The 19,661-nt window shown below is 35.7% G+C and overlaps 4 protein-coding genes and 1 non-coding gene across 5 annotated transcripts; 3 read left to right on the top strand and 2 right to left on the bottom strand.

The window, feature by feature from the left end:
- Nucleotides 1-137: 137 nt before the first annotated feature.
- EV154DRAFT_152232 (uncharacterized protein) lies at nt 138-2,073 on the bottom strand. The gene is made up of 4 exons (XM_051594111.1): nt 1,743-2,073; nt 1,475-1,672; nt 1,349-1,411; nt 138-1,291 (listed from the first exon to the last, which is right to left on the bottom strand). Exons 1-4 carry the CDS (start codon nt 1,794-1,796, stop codon nt 149-151), a joined length of 1,458 nt encoding a protein of 485 aa, XP_051459845.1. The 5' UTR covers nt 1,797-2,073; the 3' UTR covers nt 138-148.
- Nucleotides 1,916-5,804, bottom strand: EV154DRAFT_583353 (uncharacterized protein; the record flags this gene model as incomplete). The annotated part of the gene is made up of 17 exons (XM_051606705.1): nt 1,916-2,127; nt 2,181-2,235; nt 2,301-2,432; nt 2,481-2,847; nt 2,906-3,110; nt 3,165-3,350; nt 3,410-3,525; nt 3,584-3,637; nt 3,688-3,779; nt 3,859-3,924; nt 3,988-4,077; nt 4,134-4,261; nt 4,343-4,371; nt 4,442-4,572; nt 4,636-5,462; nt 5,519-5,651; nt 5,705-5,804. The coding sequence occupies 17 exons, from the start codon at nt 5,802-5,804 to the stop codon at nt 2,088-2,090; spliced, it is 2,751 nt and encodes a 916-aa protein (XP_051459844.1). The 3' UTR covers nt 1,916-2,087.
- Nucleotides 5,805-5,820: 16 nt separating this feature from the next.
- Nucleotides 5,821-10,953, top strand: EV154DRAFT_502003 (glycosyl hydrolases family 38 N-terminal domain-containing protein). Its single transcript, XM_051600758.1, has 29 exons — nt 5,821-6,220; nt 6,286-6,300; nt 6,356-6,557; nt 6,608-6,815; nt 6,865-7,279; nt 7,337-7,352; nt 7,421-7,434; nt 7,494-7,528; nt 7,593-7,657; nt 7,715-7,877; nt 7,939-7,977; nt 8,055-8,108; nt 8,158-8,224; nt 8,283-8,378; nt 8,430-8,572; nt 8,635-8,743; nt 8,798-9,014; nt 9,076-9,162; nt 9,214-9,319; nt 9,379-9,436; nt 9,492-9,516; nt 9,569-9,624; nt 9,682-9,834; nt 9,892-9,927; nt 9,978-10,055; nt 10,120-10,270; nt 10,321-10,423; nt 10,481-10,663; nt 10,726-10,953. The coding sequence occupies exons 1-29, from the start codon at nt 5,993-5,995 to the stop codon at nt 10,865-10,867; spliced, it is 3,264 nt and encodes a 1,087-aa protein (XP_051459843.1). The 5' UTR covers nt 5,821-5,992; the 3' UTR covers nt 10,868-10,953.
- Nucleotides 10,954-11,352: 399 nt separating this feature from the next.
- On the top strand, nt 11,353-11,424 carry EV154DRAFT_t40. The gene has a single exon. It is a non-coding gene; the product is annotated as a tRNA-Glu (tRNA).
- A 2,958-nt stretch (nt 11,425-14,382) lies between these two features.
- Nucleotides 14,383-19,502, top strand: EV154DRAFT_600926 (uncharacterized protein). The gene is made up of 20 exons (XM_051607196.1): nt 14,383-14,594; nt 14,655-14,792; nt 14,865-14,972; nt 15,033-15,179; nt 15,232-15,311; nt 15,386-15,977; nt 16,029-16,232; nt 16,289-16,379; nt 16,435-16,516; nt 16,578-16,650; nt 16,712-16,852; nt 16,916-17,147; nt 17,198-17,353; nt 17,411-17,559; nt 17,612-17,675; nt 17,901-18,305; nt 18,367-18,501; nt 18,563-18,715; nt 18,780-18,844; nt 18,901-19,502. The coding sequence occupies exons 1-20, from the start codon at nt 14,454-14,456 to the stop codon at nt 19,375-19,377; spliced, it is 3,633 nt and encodes a 1,210-aa protein (XP_051459842.1). The 5' UTR covers nt 14,383-14,453; the 3' UTR covers nt 19,378-19,502.
- The last annotated feature ends 159 nt before the right edge of the window (nt 19,503-19,661 follow it).

The following is a 19,661-nucleotide window of genomic DNA, read 5'->3' as shown; positions in this document are numbered from 1 at the left end:
TATAATTGGATGTTTACAGTTATTATGATATTAGTTTTATTATTAATATGTTATTACTACTTTTTTTTTAAGAAAAAAAAAGGAACTATTTATGAGGTATATACGTATATGAAAGTGTTAAAATAAATAAAGCGTGTTTTATGTGGATTTACTTGGCACGCCCAAGTCTTTCTGATGCTCTTGAGTGCAGCTGAACTAAACCAGCGGATGATGGAGTGCCACCCAAGGCACCGCCAGCACCACCCACACCGCCAGCGCCACTTACACCAGATATATGACTAATATTTTCAAAAGAGTCTGCCGAAGAATGTGAGGATGGGAGTTTCTTTGCACCATGTGTGTTAGTACAACCCTCTGGTATTAATGATAACTGACGTCCAGGTTGCTGATACTGAGGCTGAGGTGTAGATGGGGTTGAAGGCTTTGATGTGTCGTCTGCATCCCTTTTAGCTCTTCTGATAGCCACAACCAGAGCGTTCAACCAAGAGTCCATGTCATTTTCTGTGGATGCACACAGTACATAACTTCTCTTTGGAATAATGATTTTGAAGCAATTTTGTTTACTTTTACTGACTGGATCAATCTCTAGTGAATCAATGATATGGTGTAAAGGAATAATTCTGTGGGGCGAATACTCTTTATCATCTTCATAATAAGCTAGTGTATCAGTTCGTAACACAAACCAACGCTTTCTCCAGCCTTTATTGCGGCCTAACTTTAGCAGATAGCCTTCGATCAGGACTCTATTTCTACTTTCTTCGGATTGTATATTTGCTTTATCGACGCCATATTCCTCGTCATCTTCCGAGCTTGCAATCCCATCAATGACGCTCATTTGATTGGTATGATCTGAAGAGGGAGACAATGGATAGGTGTGACCAATAGCGTATTCACTGAGAGGAGTTGAAGAAGACTTTTTTGGGATATCCACAGGTTTTGTAGGATGGAAATCAGGAGGGGAGACAAAATCATATGTTCCACCACCGCTAGACTGACGTCGCTGGTTTTGTATAATATGATTCGATTTGTACGATGTAACCACATCCTTGGCGAACTCCTGATCGTGGTTAATAGAGCTAGTATCATCATCCGCATCGTATAAACGCTGCTCTTGCTTTGCTTGGGTGATTAAATTAAACCAGTCATCCATATCTGCTTGATCATTTGCTTGAACATAATACATTCTTTTGGCAGTGACAAATGCAAATACGTATTTATACTTGTTTTTTGATGTCACTCGGACAACTTTATGAATTTCATGTAGATCAATAATTCTCAATAGTTTGTATTCCTATGATTTTTAAAAAAAGTCAGTTTTCATTGTGGCCTTTCATTTAGCTATTTTTACCTTCTTGTCTTTGTACATGGCTAATTTTGTTGTTCTCAAAACAAACCAACGTTTTTTCCAAGTCTATAAAAGAAAAAAAAAAGGGTCAGTTTTTAAAATAACCACATGTAAAAATAAAAACCTTACTCTTCTTTTTTCACCCTTTTTCAGTAAGTATCCAGCTTTCAAGACTTTTTCCGTTTGGAGTAACTCTAATGCTTCAGCCGACATGGGCTCAGTAATGTGGTCATCGTCGTCATTGTCACCATCTGAAATGTACTTGTTGGCATCTTCATCTTCTTCGTCGCTCAAAACAAGTCTGGCTGACAAGCTAGGTTGGTTTGACTTTATACGCAATAAAAAAAAAGGGTTAGTCTTTTTTACAACGACCTCTTTTTATTCAGAAAATATTTACAGAAGTCTGCTTTAATATTGATATCGGTTCTGCTGCCTTCTGCTGATTTGACATGGTAGAATAAGTAAGGATATAAGGAAAGAAAAGAAAAGGAAAAAGAAAAAAAAAATAGAGTCAAACAAAAGGAATTAAAAAAGGTTGTGTGTTCTTGTACCCCCCAAGGTTTCTATTAAAATAGTCACACAGCATCAAAAAAAACAGGTGTGCTTTTTTATTGTCAAATGCTATGCATGGAAAAAAAGATCATCGTTAGTAAAAAGTGATTGTAACACAGGTATTCTCCTATTTTAGGGTTTCTTCTTAAAAAGGATCTAATCTACACATGTCTGTTGTTTAAAGTCTAGATCATATAAACCCAAAAGGCTTCCATTCATTATCAAAGTATCTATTAAGGTTGTATTAATTACGCGTTTATATGATATTAGACATGTAGCATACCCTGCGCCTAGTACACCTCCTAATCCTATCGATTTCATTTCACTGCTCGTGACAACTAAAAATATATAATAATAAATAAAATATAAATCATATAAAAAATATATAATAAGATATCCATACTCCACTCTGGCACCATCATTCCGGTCCGTTTTGGTAACAAACGCCATGCTGAATCAAATCCAATTAGATCCACACCAGATATTATGATTGCCATTTCGCCATGTTGGTTGCATGGTTGCATAAATAATATACCTTTTATGTGTTCAGTTTTCAGGGAATTAAATTTCGTTTACATGTTACCTGTTCCAGGGTCGTTATAAAGTTTATCTCCTACTTTAATACCAGTCAAAGCTGATTTTTCAAATTCAATACCACATGGTTTATCCGATATGATCTGATCAATAAGTTTATTTTCAGAAGGTAGACCCAAGTAGACTCTGTAGCCTCCGCTGCTGCACTTATCATAGGCTGCAATATCCCCATCATACACTATACGTGAATCACCGCGTCCGTAGAGATACCAATCGTGTGCTATCTGCAATGCGACATGCTGATAATGGTCCCCTTTTTCGGGTATAACAATTGTCAATGCACTCTTTGATTCATACATTCGATGAATTGGCCCATAATTAGCTGCGTTGCGCTCTGTTGATTTGACTTGTTCCAGCTACAAATAAAACGGTTAAATGAGAGTTTACGGTTTTTTGTCATAATATGCTTAATACCTTCCAGCGTTTACTCTTTTTATCCATTGAAAACACAACGTTGCCTTTTTCAGTATGAATTTTCTCTAAATGAGAGAAACGATCGCCATCAATCACGAGTTTCTGATATCCTTTAAAATGTCTTGTGAGCCTAAAAGATGACACGTTTGTAGTCTTGATTGACAATATATTTTCGTTTGATTCAACCCCTTTAATTTTAGCTAATCTAAAATAATAAATCAACAAAAAAAACGTGCTATCTATCCATTTATGAATATACCTGTATGGGACCGTTATTTGTTCAAGGTGGATTCCATTGACACTTCCAATTCCGGCTGGATTTGTTGAGGTGATACAGAATTCGCGTGGGCTCGGTTTTTCATGTTGCTTAATCAAAAAGTCTTGCACAATCTTGTCTGTGAATACAGAATCCCACCAATGTCCTTGCCCAATAGCTTCAGAAGTTCTAATGATGGAATACCAAGATAAGTTTCTTTTACTCCTATTGGTATATGTGTTTCTTACTTAATGGCGGTAGAATTTTTCATTAATCCATTCAAAATCCGCACGTATTTTCTGGTGTGTAACGGAGGCACGTTATCATCTTCAGTGCCTACTCGTGGCAAAACTGCTATATCAATCTAAAATTGAATTATTTTTAGTGTGTGAGCTGCAAAATAAAAAAAAAACTCATTATACCATATTTGATAGATGCAGGTCGTTATTATATTCGGTGATGGCAGATTCCAAAACCTAGTGGGCCAGTTAACAAAATTATCACATTTGAGTCGATTTATACTTACAGCCCTTAAGGATGGATCACTAAAAGAGTTTCCAACCCAATTAGCAAACGAAACGTAGTCTTGGATTTTAAGGTATCCTGCAGCTGGAACAACTATGTAGATTAAAAAAATCCTATTTGAGTATATCAAGAGATGGAACAGTCCAAAACATAACCAATGACAGTTTCTAACCTGCAATAATCTTGTCCGGGAAATGCACAGCCAAATGCCAAACTCCTTGTCCGCCGTTGCTGTGACCTTTAAAAAAAAGGGTGTTAGTTCCACTTTTAAAATTATACCAGTGGCTGCACCACATTTTACCCATCAGAATTAATCTGTCCATATTTCCAATCACCCATTCTTTATCATCTCGAGCTTTCAATGTCTTGGATGTCTCATCGGGTGCCGATACTAATCAATAGTATATTTATAAAAAAAAATCTCACTTTAGTAATATAAATTCATACCGTTGACCCAATCTTCGCCGGCGGAATCGATGCACTCAAAATGAGGTGGGAGTAAATCCTGTATTGCCTTAAGACCTTCAAGGGATTTGAATACATTCCGTGTACTAGGTCCATGCCAATCATATCCCCTAATAATGTATATACGTGTATGAAGTTGGTTATGCAATATTTTTTTTTTTTTTTGAAGAATATTCGTTGCATTTTCTTACCATGGCGTTCTACCTGTTGGAAATAAAATCTGAAATACGCCAAATAAAAAATGATCTGGTTTAATAAGGAGTTAGACTCTAATTTAAAAGTATAATTACCCATGACGACGGTTGTGTGGGAATGGATTTAGTCCAAAAACTGGAATCCGCTTCTACACCGGCTCCATGCAAAGCAATAATAATAGGTTTTTTAGGATTCGAAGTTAATATATCTGGCCTTTTTGCCATAGCTAATTAATAAAAACTTGTTTAGTCAATAAAATGATAAAATTTCAAAATTTACAGATGTATACCATATTGAACTGTATTGTCGTAATCCAAAAAGGTGAATTTGAACACAGACTTTATCCAGTCTACGTGTGTAATCTTTGAGCATGATGCACGAATTACAAATTCGTTTTGTTCCGTCATTTCGTCCCTATCATCCACCACAAGACTAATGCGTACCCAGTATTTCAATATCTCCACTGCAGGCAGTGACCCCCATTCCTTTTGGAATTGAAATCCAATAGGTCTAATTTGACCGGGTATGATAGATATATTCTTAACCAATAGATCAGTCTTGTACTCCACAAATAACCCCTTTTTGTTCCCTTCTAAACTTCGGCTGTCGACTACACATAAAGTAATAGACTTTACAACGATCGAATCATCACCTATATTTTGAATTGACACACTACCAAATGACCCTGCAAAACCGATATCTTTTAAGTAATCGGGCATTAATATCTCGCACATAGGGTCTGCATCTTTTTTCGTTTGCGACGGTGTGATGACTGCACAATCTTCAGGGTATACCATCAAATCCTCCTTTTTTGTCGGCTCGATCAATACTTGAAATTGGCATTGCGGTGGTGTCGTTCCTCCCCCAAATATTCTTATATCGTGAACCATACGTACATCTATCACATATTTTCCCTTTTCGAAATGAACAATATGAGTCGTTGTGTTGTAATTGTAACAATCACCGTGATATCTCTTTTCGCCGTTGATGTAGTATTCCGAAACACCGCTTATTTGCATAAATACTTTGGTGGGCTGGTGAACAACCAAAATACCTCTTGCCCATGCTTGATACTGTTCTATAGACCATCCAAAAGGCACTCCGTTGTCCTTCCATCTAAGGCATAAAAATGTCAGTTATCAAACTCCTTTTCTCCTTTTTTTCATTTTTACCTAGCGTTTCGGAAATCAATAGGCCCGACTGTATGGTTGATAGAACTAAGCATACTCCAACCAACAAATCCTCCGTCGACCAATTCGGAAGGATACTTTGCGCCTGCGGAGTACCTTAATTTCGAGAAGCCACCTGAAACAAAAATGCTTAAAAGAAATGAAAAGAGTAAATGTGTCTTAAGGTACCATAACATTCTAATGGGTCTGCTCCGAAATCTTGTTCTCGAGTACCAATTGGAAAGGGACCTAAGATTTGCCAGGTCTTGCTTAATGTGAAATTACTCATTATCGAAAGTTAAACGAAATAAAAAATAGTAAACAATTAATGTTATGGTCACATTATATGTGTGAGAGTCTCTCGTGAATCAGGTGATGCATAATATCGCGTATATTAAAAAAATTAACAACGATATCTAGTTCCTTCTTCTTTACTCTTTTCATTTTTTAAAAAGAAGAAAGCGCTTACTTTGTAGTATGACTATTCATGGACATTGTCACAGTCATCACGCTGACATTTCATTCAATCCACCCAAGGATAATGCGCCGCGTGTACCTAAAAACATCACGCATTCTCGCATCAATAACTTTCTAGCGGACGGAGGACAATTTCATGGGATGGGAATACACCGTAATTTATGGATAAAGCGTCAAAGCGGATCCCCCCATGTGGACCTGAAAGTTTACAGTGTACCTGATCTCAAGGTAAACAAAAAAAAACGAGTGATCAAATAAAACATTTAATAATTTATTTATTTTTTGAATCATAGCGCCTCACTTTTAAAGTAACTATATAAATATTTTATGTTACTAGAACTTATTTAAATGCATGAAAAATAGGAGGCTGTTGCACAAAAATTTGAAGATTTCAAGTTGGGTCAAAAGAAATTTGGTCCCAGCTGGTCTACACATTGGTTTCTACTAAACATTACTATTCCAGAAGAACTGAATGGAGAACAGGTAGTTATTCAATGGGATATGGGATGTGAAGGAATGGTCTGGAGTACAGATGGTATACCTCTTCAAGGTCTTACAGGTGGATGTAAGTATATCTATCCTTTTTTATGCACTCTGTCTTACATTTATTAAAAGCGGACCAATCCCGACATGATTACATTGTCACCAAAAAGGCCAGTACTGGAGACAAATACACTTTTTACATTGAAGCAGCATGTAACGGCATGTTCGGTGTTGGGGCTAACGATGCCATGGTAGCTGACCCCAATAGATACTTTGAACTCTCCAAAGCTGATCTTGTCGTGGCCAACAAAGATACACAAAGCTTGTATCATGATTTGACGTATGTAAACCCCATAATCACATTTATGTTTTTATTCATCAGATTATAGTATTATTCGCGGCATTGCTTTTGATACTGATCAGGACTCTTCCCGTGCTAGACAAGCATTATGGACAGCAAATGAGGTTATCAATAATTATATCGGCGACGACAAGAAATCAATTCAAAAATGCATTCAAATAACGCAAACTTTTCTAAGCGCCACTTCAGGGTCTGGCCAACACCAAATTACTGCAGTTGGTAACTGTCATATTGATACAGCCTGGCTTTGGCCGTATGATGAGACAAAGCGCAAAATTGCAAGGTCTTGGTCTAGCCAGTTGAATCTGATCGAAAGATACCCAGATTACATATTTACAGGCTCTCAAGTACAGCAGTACGAATGGTTGAAAGACCTTTACCCGCCGCTTTTTGATAAAATCAAGAAAATTGAGAAGACCGGTCAATGGGAGATTATTGGAGGAGTGAGTTTTTGATTTTACGGTTTTTGACATGAGTTTACTAACACGTCACTTTTTTAGAGTTGGGTCGAGCATGGTAAGTTTTATCATTGACATCATATGTAATGCACCTAAATTTAATCCATTAAATAATTATGTAAATAGATACCAATATGCCTGTAAGTTAAAAATAAGGGGTAGTGATAGAAGGCTATTTATATTAAATTGATTTCTATAGTCTGGAGAGTCCCTTTGTAGACAGATGCTTTTAGGGTAAGCTTATAATCATATTACGTAATATTACAGATTGTTTATAATTTTTGTCCTTCTTTTTTAGTCAGCGATTTTTTGAAAAACACTTTGGTAAAAGAACTCGTGTATTCTGGTTACCTGATTCATTTGGTATTATAAACGATGTCTTTTTTTTTTCCACAAATACACTAAAAGCGAAAAATGTAGGTTACTCTGCTCAACTTCCTCAGGTTCTCCGTGAATCAGGATGCGATTATTTCTTTACCCAAAAGTTATCATGGAACAACATTAACAAGTTCCCCTTATCTACTTTTTGGTGGACGGGTATTGATGATACGAGTATTTTGGCTCATTTAACCCCAGCAGAAACGTTTGTATCACTTAACATTTTGTGATTGCATACTTACTAAAACATGATATTATGCTCGTAGTTATACTGCTTCTGTTACTCCTGGTGAAGTCTACAAATGGTAAAGAAAAGAAGATCCCCGAGTATTTTATTTGGAAAACTGTATAATTTTGACTCATTTAAATGATAATTATTCAGCTCCAAAAATCATCGTGATATCGAAAGTTCAAATTCAAGTTTGCTAGTTTATGGGTACTTAATATTTCAATTCTGATGTAACAAAATCTAACGGTGTTTATAGACATGGTGATGGTGGCGGTGGGCCTACTCCCGAAATGCTGGAAAGATTGAAAAGAATGAAAGAAGTAGTATGTATATTCATATGACTATATCACTCGCGATAATATAACCAGTTCCGATGTATAGGACGGGCTTCCTACTGTTAAACCAGGGAGTGCTAGTGCGTTTTTTGAAAACCTTGAGAAGAAATCGGATCGTTTACAAGCATATAAAGGAGAGCTTGTAAGAGAAAGTAATTTGATATAGTGTATCACCTTTTAATCATTTAATTAGTATCTCGAATTTCACCGAGGCACGTATACCTCGCAAGCACTTGTTAAGCGCGGTAACAGAAAGGGGGAGATTATCATCCGAGATGCTGAGATATTGGCCACAGCAGCAAAGCTTCACTCAAATCATATCAATGCTAAATATAGGTAGTTAAAAATACGGGGACCCTGTTTATCAGAACTGGGCTGACTCATTTATACAAATACAGCTATCCTTTCGAAGAGCTTACTCGACTCTGGAAACTTCTTTGTCTTAATCAATTTCACGATTGCTTGCCTGGATCTGCTATAAATTTAGCCTATGTTGATGTGCATAAGGTATATCATTTTAGAATTACAGTACGTGTCAGGCACTAAAGTATAAATACATAGTTTCATCGTGAGGTTATCTCTGAGTCGTTGACACTTCGTCATAAAGCCCAGTCATTGCTTATTACTGACAGACCTAAAGACAATGGCCATGATGAAGATCAGGGTGTTATTGTGTTCAATACACTTCCTTGGGTTCGATCTGATGTTATAATTTCCCCAGAAAAAGGAACAAAATGGACGAATCAACAATGGGATGGCGATTATGAATATCTTCTAGGTAAACATTTAAAATGATGGTGGTAATAATACATTAACCAATTTTTTTTTTTTTTTCGTAGTTGAAAATATCCCTGGTCTTGGTGCATCCGGATTTGTCGAAAACACAAATGACTTTAAATCTGTTTTAAATGAGAAGGCAGCAAAAGGTAATTGAATGGATGCAAAAAAAAGAAGACAACAGTTGACTCTTTCTTTAGCGTATTCTACAAAATCTGGACATTTTGTCCTGGAAAACATAAACTTGAAGGCAACTTTCAATAGTGATGGACAGCTCATTGAATTGCTTGATAAGAAATCTGACAGGTAAACTAGAATGCTTTGACACGTATACGATAAGGTTTACTAATGCTAAATTTGGGTAGAGGAAATCTTGTTCCTAAAAATTCGCTTGGAAATATCCTCCAGCTTTATGAGGATGTGGTAAGATTTTTTTTAAAGCAACATTTTAAGTTTTTAATCAATAATTTTTTTTTAGCCTACATACTGGGACGCTTGGGATGGTAAAGACAAAACTAGATAAAAAACATGGCCGACTAAACAATTCAAATATAGTTGAAATCTACCACCTGCAAAAATATGTCAATCTGGAAGGACAAAAGACCTTGAAGGTATATTAATATTTTTTTTTATCGACGATGCTAATAAATACCGAAAAAAAAAAAAAGATTATTTCAGAAGGTCCATTGAAAGCAGAACTTCGTTTCCAACACAAGATTTCAGATGTCAGTTCAATTGAGCAAGTTATTAGTCTCACATGTATTGGTGAAAGGATTGAGTTTGATAACTTTGTGGATTGGCATGAAAGCCATCAATTTTTGGTAAGAGCTTTTAGTGAATTATGTTGGTCTTGATATTTACATAGTGCACAATCATAGAAAGTGGAATTTACGTGGGATATTGTTACAGATTTTGTAATTTTATTATCTAATAATCAAAAGATCTATTCTCACAGTTTTGTTAGGCTACATACGATATTCAATACGGAGTAGTTAGAAGACCCAATCATTACAACACAACTATTGATTCCGCAAAGTTTGAAGTATGTTACATATATGTAATGCCGGTTGTTATTGTCTTCATTTTTATTTATTTTTTGGGAATAGGTATGTGGACATAAATTTGCAGATATTTCAGAATCCAATTATGGTATTGCTTTAATGAATGATTGTAAATACGGTTATGCAACACATGGAAGAACACAGCGTCTTTCATTGCTTCGTGCACCAAAGGGACCGGATGAAAATGCCGACATGGGTAAGTGTTGAAAAAGAAAAGAATGAACTTGAGCTTAGTTTTTTTATCAGGTCAACACAAGTTTAAATATGCTATATATCCACACCGAGGCAGTTTCAGCTCTTCCAATGTCATGCAAGCTGCTTTGGAATTTAATACTCCGCTTTCTATTCGGTAAAGCGTTGCAATTTATCATAAGCATCATGACTAATATCTTAAAATTTGGTATAGCCATGCCAAGGGCAGTGATATTCAAAGTGGGCATGTTATTCATTCGCTCTTCAGGATGGATCCACCTAATCAAATTATTATTGATACTGTCAAGCTTGCTGAAGATGATGCGGGCAAAGGAAAACAAGTTATTTTGCGTCTATACGAAGCTTATGGAGGCACGAGCTCGGCTATATTACACAGGTAAATAAGAATAACGATAAAGATTGCTTACTGGCACTAATAATTGTTTCCACCCGTATTAGCAATTTAAAGATAAAGAGAATTCAAATATCTAATATCTTGGAAGATGACTCAAAAAATGAACTCAAGCCTCAGTCAGAGAGCGGATTTCCAATTACTCTTAAACCATTCCAGATTATGACAATTAAAATCGATTTATGTTAAATATTTTTAATATTTATATATCACCCTTACAAATTTTTTACTATAAATAAAGTAACAATAAATCTATGTGAAAGCTCTGATAGTCATCTACGAGGTTACTTCGAATAATATCCCACGAGAGTTTTAATACTAATTAGAAATGACGACTTCATTTACGTTTAATAACTCTTCTCATGAGACGGTAGTACGAAACAAAGAAGCTTTCAAGTAACATATTCAGATTCCAATGTAATAATTGATTTACACTGCGTACATTTTTAGACACTCTCTTTATTCATGATACCATTGAAAAACGTTTTGAGTATGTTGAATACAAAGGGTTTTATTTGACCTCTTAAACTCTACCAGATTCAAAATATCAATTCATTGTAAAAAAAAAAAATGGCTTTCCTCCAATCAAATAACTTGCACGTGCCTGTCACGTGATTTAAGATTTTTATTATATTGTCTACAAATAATATATACATATCTAATAAAATATATCATCCTCAATGGTCCAACGGCTAGGATTTATCGCTTTCACCGATACGGCCGGGGTTCGACTCCCCGTTGGGGAATTACTTTTTGTGATTTGATGTCAGAGTCTTAATTTTTTGGAAATTGTTATTTTCCCTCCCTCGATTTTTTTTGGACTTAATTTTATGGCAAGAAAAAAGAAATTAAAACTATTATAAACACTTCCGTTTGTCAATTGTCTTAATGTCTGGCAATTGAGTCGTTGCGGCGCAGCTGTACGGCGTGGCCAATATTATTTTTATTTTATGCGAGAGAAAAATCATCTTTATTGATACTCTGTGAAACTAAAAATATAAAAATACAATTTGGACACCGATGCTCTCATGCAGCATCCTTCTTCACTCGCTTTAACCTTTTGGGTATTGTTGGTCTAAATCTTCGTGCCGGCTTGGTCCATCGATCGAGTGCGGAGCACACTTTTTCTCTCATGCTATCATTTTCTAATATATATATATGTTTTTAGATAAGGAAAAAGGTATACTGGAGTAAATAGCGCCTCTTTAAGATGATGAAAAATCTATCGGAAATCCTCTACCTATATAAGTATATGTATCTCGCTGGAGATCTCTCAAGCAATTAAATAATAAAATAACCCCAACATCATACATCTAAATAATCTTACAGGTTTGATGTTTAGATAAAGACTATAAGCGGAAGGTCCGATTTCACTAAATTATAGGGTACAGGATGTGACATAATTCCAAGAGTAATTTTATGATCATCATCTGACCAAAACAATGGCACTATATCTGATTTCAATGAACTGTTTTGTCCTTTCCTTTAGAAATTCGTCAACATGAGTGTATAGTCGATTGAGCTGAAATATTCAGCTGACGTTGATAAAAAGAAAAGTCTTTCTACTACGACATTATAACTATCAAATGAGCTGAAGTCTACTCAAAATTATTCTGCAGGTTTGAGTTAAATATTGCATTACTGAGCCGGAACAATCCCTTATAATTCCGCACATCAATATTAGCTCTTGTCATATGATGTTATATGTTTTATTGACAACTATTGACATCATGTACTTTACAAAAACGCTTTTCTTAGGGACAGCCAATTTTTCCTTAGGGACAGCCAAAGTGCACGTAGTCGCAACGAAAGATCTGTGATTTGGATGTTCTGTAGACCTGGGAACAAGGATATACAATCAAAAACAATGTAGCAATTACGAATAAATGTATATTAAACGATTTATACTTATTTTGACAATTCTATCTTCTCTTTTTCGCCTTTGAGCTCGTTTGATCTTAATCTTACGCAGCAATATTAAGGTAAAGTCCAAACGAGAAGCTGAAAGTAAGTTGTAAAACATATATACTGGTCTACACTATGTTGGTTTTAATAAACGTGTATATATTTCAAGTTGTTAAGTTATATTGACCTCTTGGTGTCTATTAAAGTATCATAATCCCAACATTACGACTACGCGCACCCTGGCTGTCCCTAAGAAAAATGGCTGTCCCTAAGAAAAATGGCTGTCCCTAAGAAAATTTGGCTGTCCCTAAGAGACCCGTTACAAAAATATCTATTCTCACCTGTACGTTGATATTTATCTGTATGCTTGTTTTCATGAAACGTTATCCTCTACATTCATTTTCTATAATCTTTCCATATACTTCGTATAAAGTAATGTTGCAACTCCCGTATTGCTCGTGTCGTTTTTTTTTTTTTTTTTTTTTTTTTTTTTTTGACTGACATAGATCATCATCTATCCGACTTTTGATTACATATAACAAACAACAAAAACAAAAACAAAATCTGTACAAAGTGAATTGCCTTCTTTTTTATTCTTCTATTTATTATGAAACTTTCATGTCGCTTGGCTGGACGATTAGGTCGCTTGGTTGGATAATTGGGCTGTTTGGCTCGACAAGTGGGTCAATAATTCTAAATTTGAGGAGATCTACGAGGAGGTTCTACATTGGTCATCTGCAAAATAAAGTTAGACAAACAGTTTAAAGTTTTCTGATTTAATCTTAGTTACAAAAGTGTGTACTCGTAGTAGAAGAAGTTGTATAACAGTATACAAGTTTATGCTGGTATGCAACATTAGAAATTGTTTTTATTTCATAATTTATTTATTCTCAAGTAGATCGTACCCATTTAAGACAGAACTATGCATCCTCAGGGTGAATTTTCCGCTCATAAAAAAGGATACTCCCATGTTTCAATTAGATATAGTTTATGTCGTAAGCAAATTTTTAAGCTGCATTACATGCTTCGATAGAGATTCTTCGTATTAGTTAATATTTTTCAAGGGAGCGCCCACAGTCTTGTACACACATACAACGGTATAAGTGTTAGAATCTCGCATTTTAAGAAGGTTTTAAAAAAGTGAAACTATCAAAACCAGCGGATGTAGCTACGATCAAAAAGCATTTTTCCCATTAGTTAGCAAGAATGGAATTCTGAGATTAACGACTAAAAAACCCAGTAAGAAGTATACAGTTACATGTCAAGACGTTATAAATTGTGCCCAAAATACAGTGGATATACTGGGCAAACGCCACAATTTTAACCTATAGATTGTGATAGACGATTATAGAGGTTTTTGTCTCAATATTCTGTTAATTTAATTAAAAATAGTTGCTATTAGTCTTTGTCTGTGCCTTCATACTCACCTTATTTCAATTTCCAAAAACGTGGAGAGCGTTGGGAGCCAACTAAATCCTTTTCAATGCAAATATTTTGGCATTAGGAATTAGGCTTCTCGTGAAACTGTTACTACAGAAGACTGCCTTGGCAGGATATGAGGCCCGGAGTCAATGTTAAATAGATATCTTTATAACGAATTAAGACTTCAATCCAGTGTTTTTCTCAAAGTATTTCGTCCAAACACCATCCATCACAGTAATCGATCTGACTTTCTCGCCGACAGAAACAAAACCTGATAGGTCTTCTGCTTCGTTAAAGGGAGGCCTTATCTTTATTAATTTATCGTTCTGAAATTGTGTGCCTGGTCAACCTTTCGCAATAGCATTTTTTTTTCTAAAGTCGATTGTTACACATCTGGTGTTTCATTGAATTTTATATTCTGTCTTTTTTCTTCTTAAAACAAACCAATATGGCTTTTTTTTCAGGAATAGTGAAAAGCAGCTTGTCTTTGCTTGGTAATAGCAATACAGGATTTGGATATAGCATAGGCGATAAAGTTGAATTTTACTCAGACCATTCTATCTGGAGCCTTCATCATGGTACAAAAAAGGTACCTTCATTCTAATTTTGAGGTGTAGTCCTCTGACATTTTGTTCCAAATGATTATTAGGAAGACGGTTCTGAAGTAACAATCTTTGTGTTTGATTGTGTCAAGAATAAAGACAGAATTCAACTGGCACGAAATGCTTTTAAACGAATTAGAACCATGAGGCATCCCGACATATTACGCTACTTAGATGGCATTGAGGTACGACCATTTCGTCAGATTTATTGTTCCATTTTTTAATTGTTAATATATTTATTTTGCTTGATGCTGCAGACAGAACAGAACATCATGTTTGTGACCGATCCAGTTGAACCTCTCTCTAATCAGTTAAAGCAAAATCCGGATAAGAACTTGATTCTCTGGGGTTTATACAAAATTGCCGTAAGTGTTATTTGTAAACAATTAGTAGAGGTCGAATTACTTAATTTAATTCATAAAAAGAATGCTGTTAAATTTTTGAATAACGATTGTGACATGGTTCATGGTAGTGTCAAAGTGGCTTCTGTTTTTACAAATAAAGCAGGAGAATGGAAATTGGGAGGGTTTGAATTACTGTGTTCCATGAAGGAAGAGAGTCCTATTGTTCTGGTAAGAGTCGACCACATGCCCTCAAATTTATTCTGATCTTAATTATGCACAGACATTTGGAGGATTGGTGCCCGATGCGCAGCGATATGCGACGCCTGAAGTTAAAAAATCTGGATGGACAACGATCAAAGAGTAAGCTTACATTTCCAATTCAATAGTTTTTGATTAGTTAATATCAAATTAACATGCATGTGTTTTAATAATAGCTTACCTGCCGGTGCCATCGACTCGTATCATATGGGATGCCTTGTCTATGAGGCATACAACAACCGCTTTGAGAGTATAGATTCACTTATATCACAGAAAGGTAGCATACCTGTAGCAATGCAACGTATCTACAGTAGTTTATTGAACCCATCATTCAGGGCAAGAGCAACAACCGACATGTTTTTGGAGGAAGGCCTACGACCAAAAGGTTACTTTTCGAATGATTTTGTTAAGGTCAATTTGTTTCTGGAAAACATCAGTATAAAAGAGCAAAGCGAAAAAGAGGGGTTTTTTAAGCAGCTGGATTCTTCGATCGAAACATTCCCAAGTGAATTTTCAAAATACAAGATTTTGCCCGAATTGATAAAGGCATTTGAATTTGGTTCAGGTGGCGCTAAGGCATTAAGTGCCATAGTGAAGGTTGGCGATCACCTTTCAGACGAGGAGTACGAAGAAATAATTATGCAACCTGTTATAAGAATGTTCTCTTCTCCTGATCGTGCTATACGCGTCAGTTTATTGGAAAATATGCCCAAATTCATTGACCATATGACAAATAAAATGGTTACAGCGCAGGTGTTTCCAAATATTGTAAGCCAAGTAACTGAGACGATATTGTTATATACTAAAGTGTTGTAATAGGCGACTGGATTTACAGACACCATACCAATTATTCGAGAGCAAACAATCAAATCAATCTTACTGCTGGTCCCAAAATTGAATGAGCGTATCATTAATTACGACCTATTGAAGTATCTGGCAAAACTACAAATGGATCCAGAGCCTGGAATTAGAACTAACACTACCATATGTTTGGGGAAAATTGCAAAACATTTAACCGATGCTGTAAGTGTTTTAAATCTATTCGAATCTGACTTAATTAGATTACTCTCGTTTTGTAGACCCGAAGAAAAGTTTTGGTGCCTGCTTTCACAAGAAGCTTGAGGGATGGGTTTTTCCCTGCCAGAGTTGCTGCACTTATGTCTCTTAATGGTATGATTTTGTCAAAAATTAAAAACGACTTAAATATAACAATGCCTTGTAACAGCAACGTCTGAATATTACGATGCTCAAGACTGTGCTACAAGAATTTTACCTGCTGTATCTCCTGTCTTGATTGATAAAGAAAAGTAAAAACATTCGTATTAAATGGATTCATAAGGCTCAAAGTTATTAACTGCATTAATTTAGGGTCGTGCGTGATCAAGCATTTAAAGTGATGGCTAGTCTTATGAATAGGGTCCAAGACTTTGCAGAAAAGATGGTAAGTCTAAAGGAAGAAAGTGGGGTCAACTTATAAAGCATTAAAAACATATAAATTTTAGCCCGACACTGCGATCGTTGAACAAACCATAGCCCCAATGTCAGAAGAAGCAGCTTCTGCCCAAGGTGCAGGAATGGCTGGGGTTTTTGGTGGTGCAACAAAAGGACTTGCAGGTTGGGCAGTCTCATCTATTCAATCCAGAGTGAGTTTTGCTTTATTTTTGTATTTGTCAATCGAATTTATCTACTAACTTTTATCAAACTAGTTTGCAAGCCCAAGCGGCGAAATTGTAAATCCAATTAATTCCCAAAGCTCCACACCGGTTGAAAGTCTATTAACTGAAAAATCACCTCATCAAAAAATACCAACGAATAATGCTTCGAGATTCCAGACCACAGAAGCTGATGAGATTGATAATGAAATTGGTGGCTGGGATCAAGAAGATGTCAGCCCATTTGACTTTGATCAACAAGATGAAGATAATAGTGATAACTGGGGTAAGCAAGTAAATCTTCTAAAATTATAACTACTAATGCAAGTCATATAGAGTCTTTCGAAAAAAAGCCTGCGCCATTTTCTCCTCCCCCTTTAACCAAAGTAGCTGTGCCTGTTTCCTCATTTGGTTCATATCCTACATCATCCGGGAACAGCGGAAGCAAAGCACAAGGCTCAATGAAATTAAGTCATAGACCCAATGTCATTGGTAAGTCTGTCCTTGCGATTTCATCCATCTCTACCATATGCTAAATGTTTGATTCAGATCTTGATTTATTGGATGATGGCATTCCTGATGTTGCACAATATGCCTCAGAAAAACATAGTAGCGCGTCACCAACTTCAGTACCTCCACATGCAAATAAAGACGATAGAAAAGCAGAACTCGAGCGTAGAAGAGAAGAACGAAGACAGGTTTATATAAAAAACGTTCAATTAATAGGTTCAATCTAACTTTTTATTATAGCGTATGGCAGAGTTACGGGAGAAAAAGAAAGGCGGAATAGGTGCCAAAAAAATTGAAAACATCGGTCTATAAATGGCAATAACACAGACTGATCACGAAACGCTCAAAATGAAAATATTAAAAACAATGCTATTTTTTGCGAAAAAAGCATTTATGGCACACTTTTAAATCTGCAATTTCTTTATCCTTCCTATTCATTATTCTTTTTTGCTTTAATAAATAGTTTCAATGACATTTCAAAAACTCAAATTGATCTTGTTGTTAGTATGCTTCTACAATGTGTATCTAGCAACATGCATAGCTTTACCAAAAGTAACAAAAACTACAATACAAACGTACACATCAACCGCTATATCTAGCTCGCCTACGTTATCTCCTCTTTTAAAAAGAGATGCCGGGGATTATCAAGATAATTTAGATATATATCAAAATTGGGCTAGTATGTGTAGGGGAAGAGAAGATAAAAAGAATATTGTGATGATAGCCGATCAAAGCAATCGTACTGTCGATTCTGAGAACAATCTATCCGTTAACAATTTATGGACAACAGTCACCCAGACAGTAAATTGCGGAGGTGGGCAAGCAGTAACTGTTACAAAAACTGTTACAGCTTCTTCAACTTCTAAACCAAAGGCTACAACAAAGCCATCAGGAAGCTATTGTACAGGACAGTGCTGGTCTGATTATTTATGGCGTAAGTACCAAGTATTACTCTCATAAGCATTACCCCATTATTAACAGATAGCCTCTTTTAGATACATACGGTGATAGCATCAGTCCTGCCCAAGGTTTTTCTGGCGTTGTCTGTGTAATCCTTGGATTGTACTTCTCTATCCTTGGGTTCAGATTCTTCCGCCCTACTTTGGGACTGTCGGGATTTGTTTTCTTTGGTAAAACTACATTACAATTTTTAAGAAAAGCTAAAGTTAACATAGCTTGATTTCCAACTAGCCACTATGACATGGATTGGCCTTGTAAATAATGAGCCTGCTGGCGGCTATCCATTGGGCGACCTTATATACATTTGTGTCAGCGCCGGTCTTGGCATACTTGGTGCCTTGTTCTTTGCATTCTTTTATCAAATTGGCGTATATTTTATTGCAGGTAAGCGAAACTATTCTATATCCTAAAAGCAAAATTTCTAACAAATCATTGCGTTCGATAAAAGCTCTTGGGGGATTCTATTTTGCTGTCTATTTTCTCTCATGGAAGGAGAATTTGGTGATAACTATAGTAAACATTTTAACATTTACTTTGTCATAAAAAATCCTAATGCTTATACTATTTAGAAAGTTGCTCGTGTTTGCTTTATCATCGGTATCAGTGTATTAGGTCCCTTTGCCATGTATTTTGTCGAAACTTATGTAGTGCTCTTTTCTACTGCATTAATGGGATCTTATCTTTTTTACTTCGGTCTAGATTTTTTTGCTCATACTGGATTCATAAACCCCTGGCTTTTGATATTCGATGGGAATCCAAATCATGTTAACACATACTTAATGAGTAAACCTGTATATGTCATTCTTGGGTTTGTAATTGTTAATACACTTATTTCATTTGTATGGCAGTACTATTGGAATATCATCGTTCGTAAATCTACCGGATTCGGACATGCTCCTGTAGAAGAAGAGAAAGCGCCAGAAAAAAAGGAAGAAAAAAAAGAAGATCCACCTGTTCAATATGTCTGTATGCCACCTCCATACTATCCCCCACAGCCCACATTTATGCAAAATGTGTGCGCACCACATTACCAAACACATCAATAAACAGTATATATAGCATAATTTTAACAATACAATTTCTAAGCAATTCGAATCCAAATGATCTGCTTTGATCTCATTATTAAGGAATTCAATTAAAAAACTATCATTAGATGAAATGCGAAATTAATATGGGCTTTTCGCACTAGTAATAAAAATATCTTTGGTTTTGTGTAGTAGTTGACATGTGATAAATGAATTTGATTGTCTGCATTATATCTACTCCCACGGATAGTTTAAATAAGGTCTCTCTGCCTGATATTCTACTATAAATCCATGTAGTAGTCATT

The sequence above is a fragment of the Mucor mucedo genome (assembly GCF_025094135.1).
Source record: "Mucor mucedo strain NRRL 3635 chromosome Unknown EV154scaffold_25, whole genome shotgun sequence".
NCBI classification, from domain to species: domain Eukaryota; kingdom Fungi; phylum Mucoromycota; class Mucoromycetes; order Mucorales; family Mucoraceae; genus Mucor; species Mucor mucedo.
The sequence above is the reverse complement of the archived record's forward strand: the minus strand, read 5'-3'. Positions and strand labels throughout refer to the sequence as shown.

Coding starts and splice junctions, on each gene's coding strand:
- EV154DRAFT_502003 (XM_051600758.1), top strand. CDS start 5,993: ATGACTATTCATGGACATTGTCACAGTCATCACGCTGACATTTCATTC. Junction 7,529..7,592: donor TGTAGACAGATGCTTTTAGG/GTAAGCTTATAA, acceptor CTTCTTTTTTAG/TCAGCGATTTTTTGAAAAAC. Junction 8,744..8,797: donor CCTATGTTGATGTGCATAAG/GTATATCATTTT, acceptor ATAAATACATAG/TTTCATCGTGAGGTTATCTC.
- EV154DRAFT_152232 (XM_051594111.1), bottom strand. CDS start 1,796: ATGTCAAATCAGCAGAAGGCAGCAGAACCGATATCAATATTAAAGCAG. Junction 1,673..1,742: donor CAATATTAAAGCAGACTTCT/GTAAATATTTTC, acceptor TTGCGTATAAAG/TCAAACCAACCTAGCTTGTC. Junction 1,292..1,348: donor CCATGTACAAAGACAAGAAG/GTAAAAATAGCT, acceptor TAAAAATCATAG/GAATACAAACTATTGAGAAT.
- EV154DRAFT_600926 (XM_051607196.1), top strand. CDS start 14,454: ATGGCTTTTTTTTCAGGAATAGTGAAAAGCAGCTTGTCTTTGCTTGGT. Junction 16,380..16,434: donor TGCACTTATGTCTCTTAATG/GTATGATTTTGT, acceptor GCCTTGTAACAG/CAACGTCTGAATATTACGAT. Junction 18,716..18,779: donor TGGCGTATATTTTATTGCAG/GTAAGCGAAACT, acceptor GTTCGATAAAAG/CTCTTGGGGGATTCTATTTT.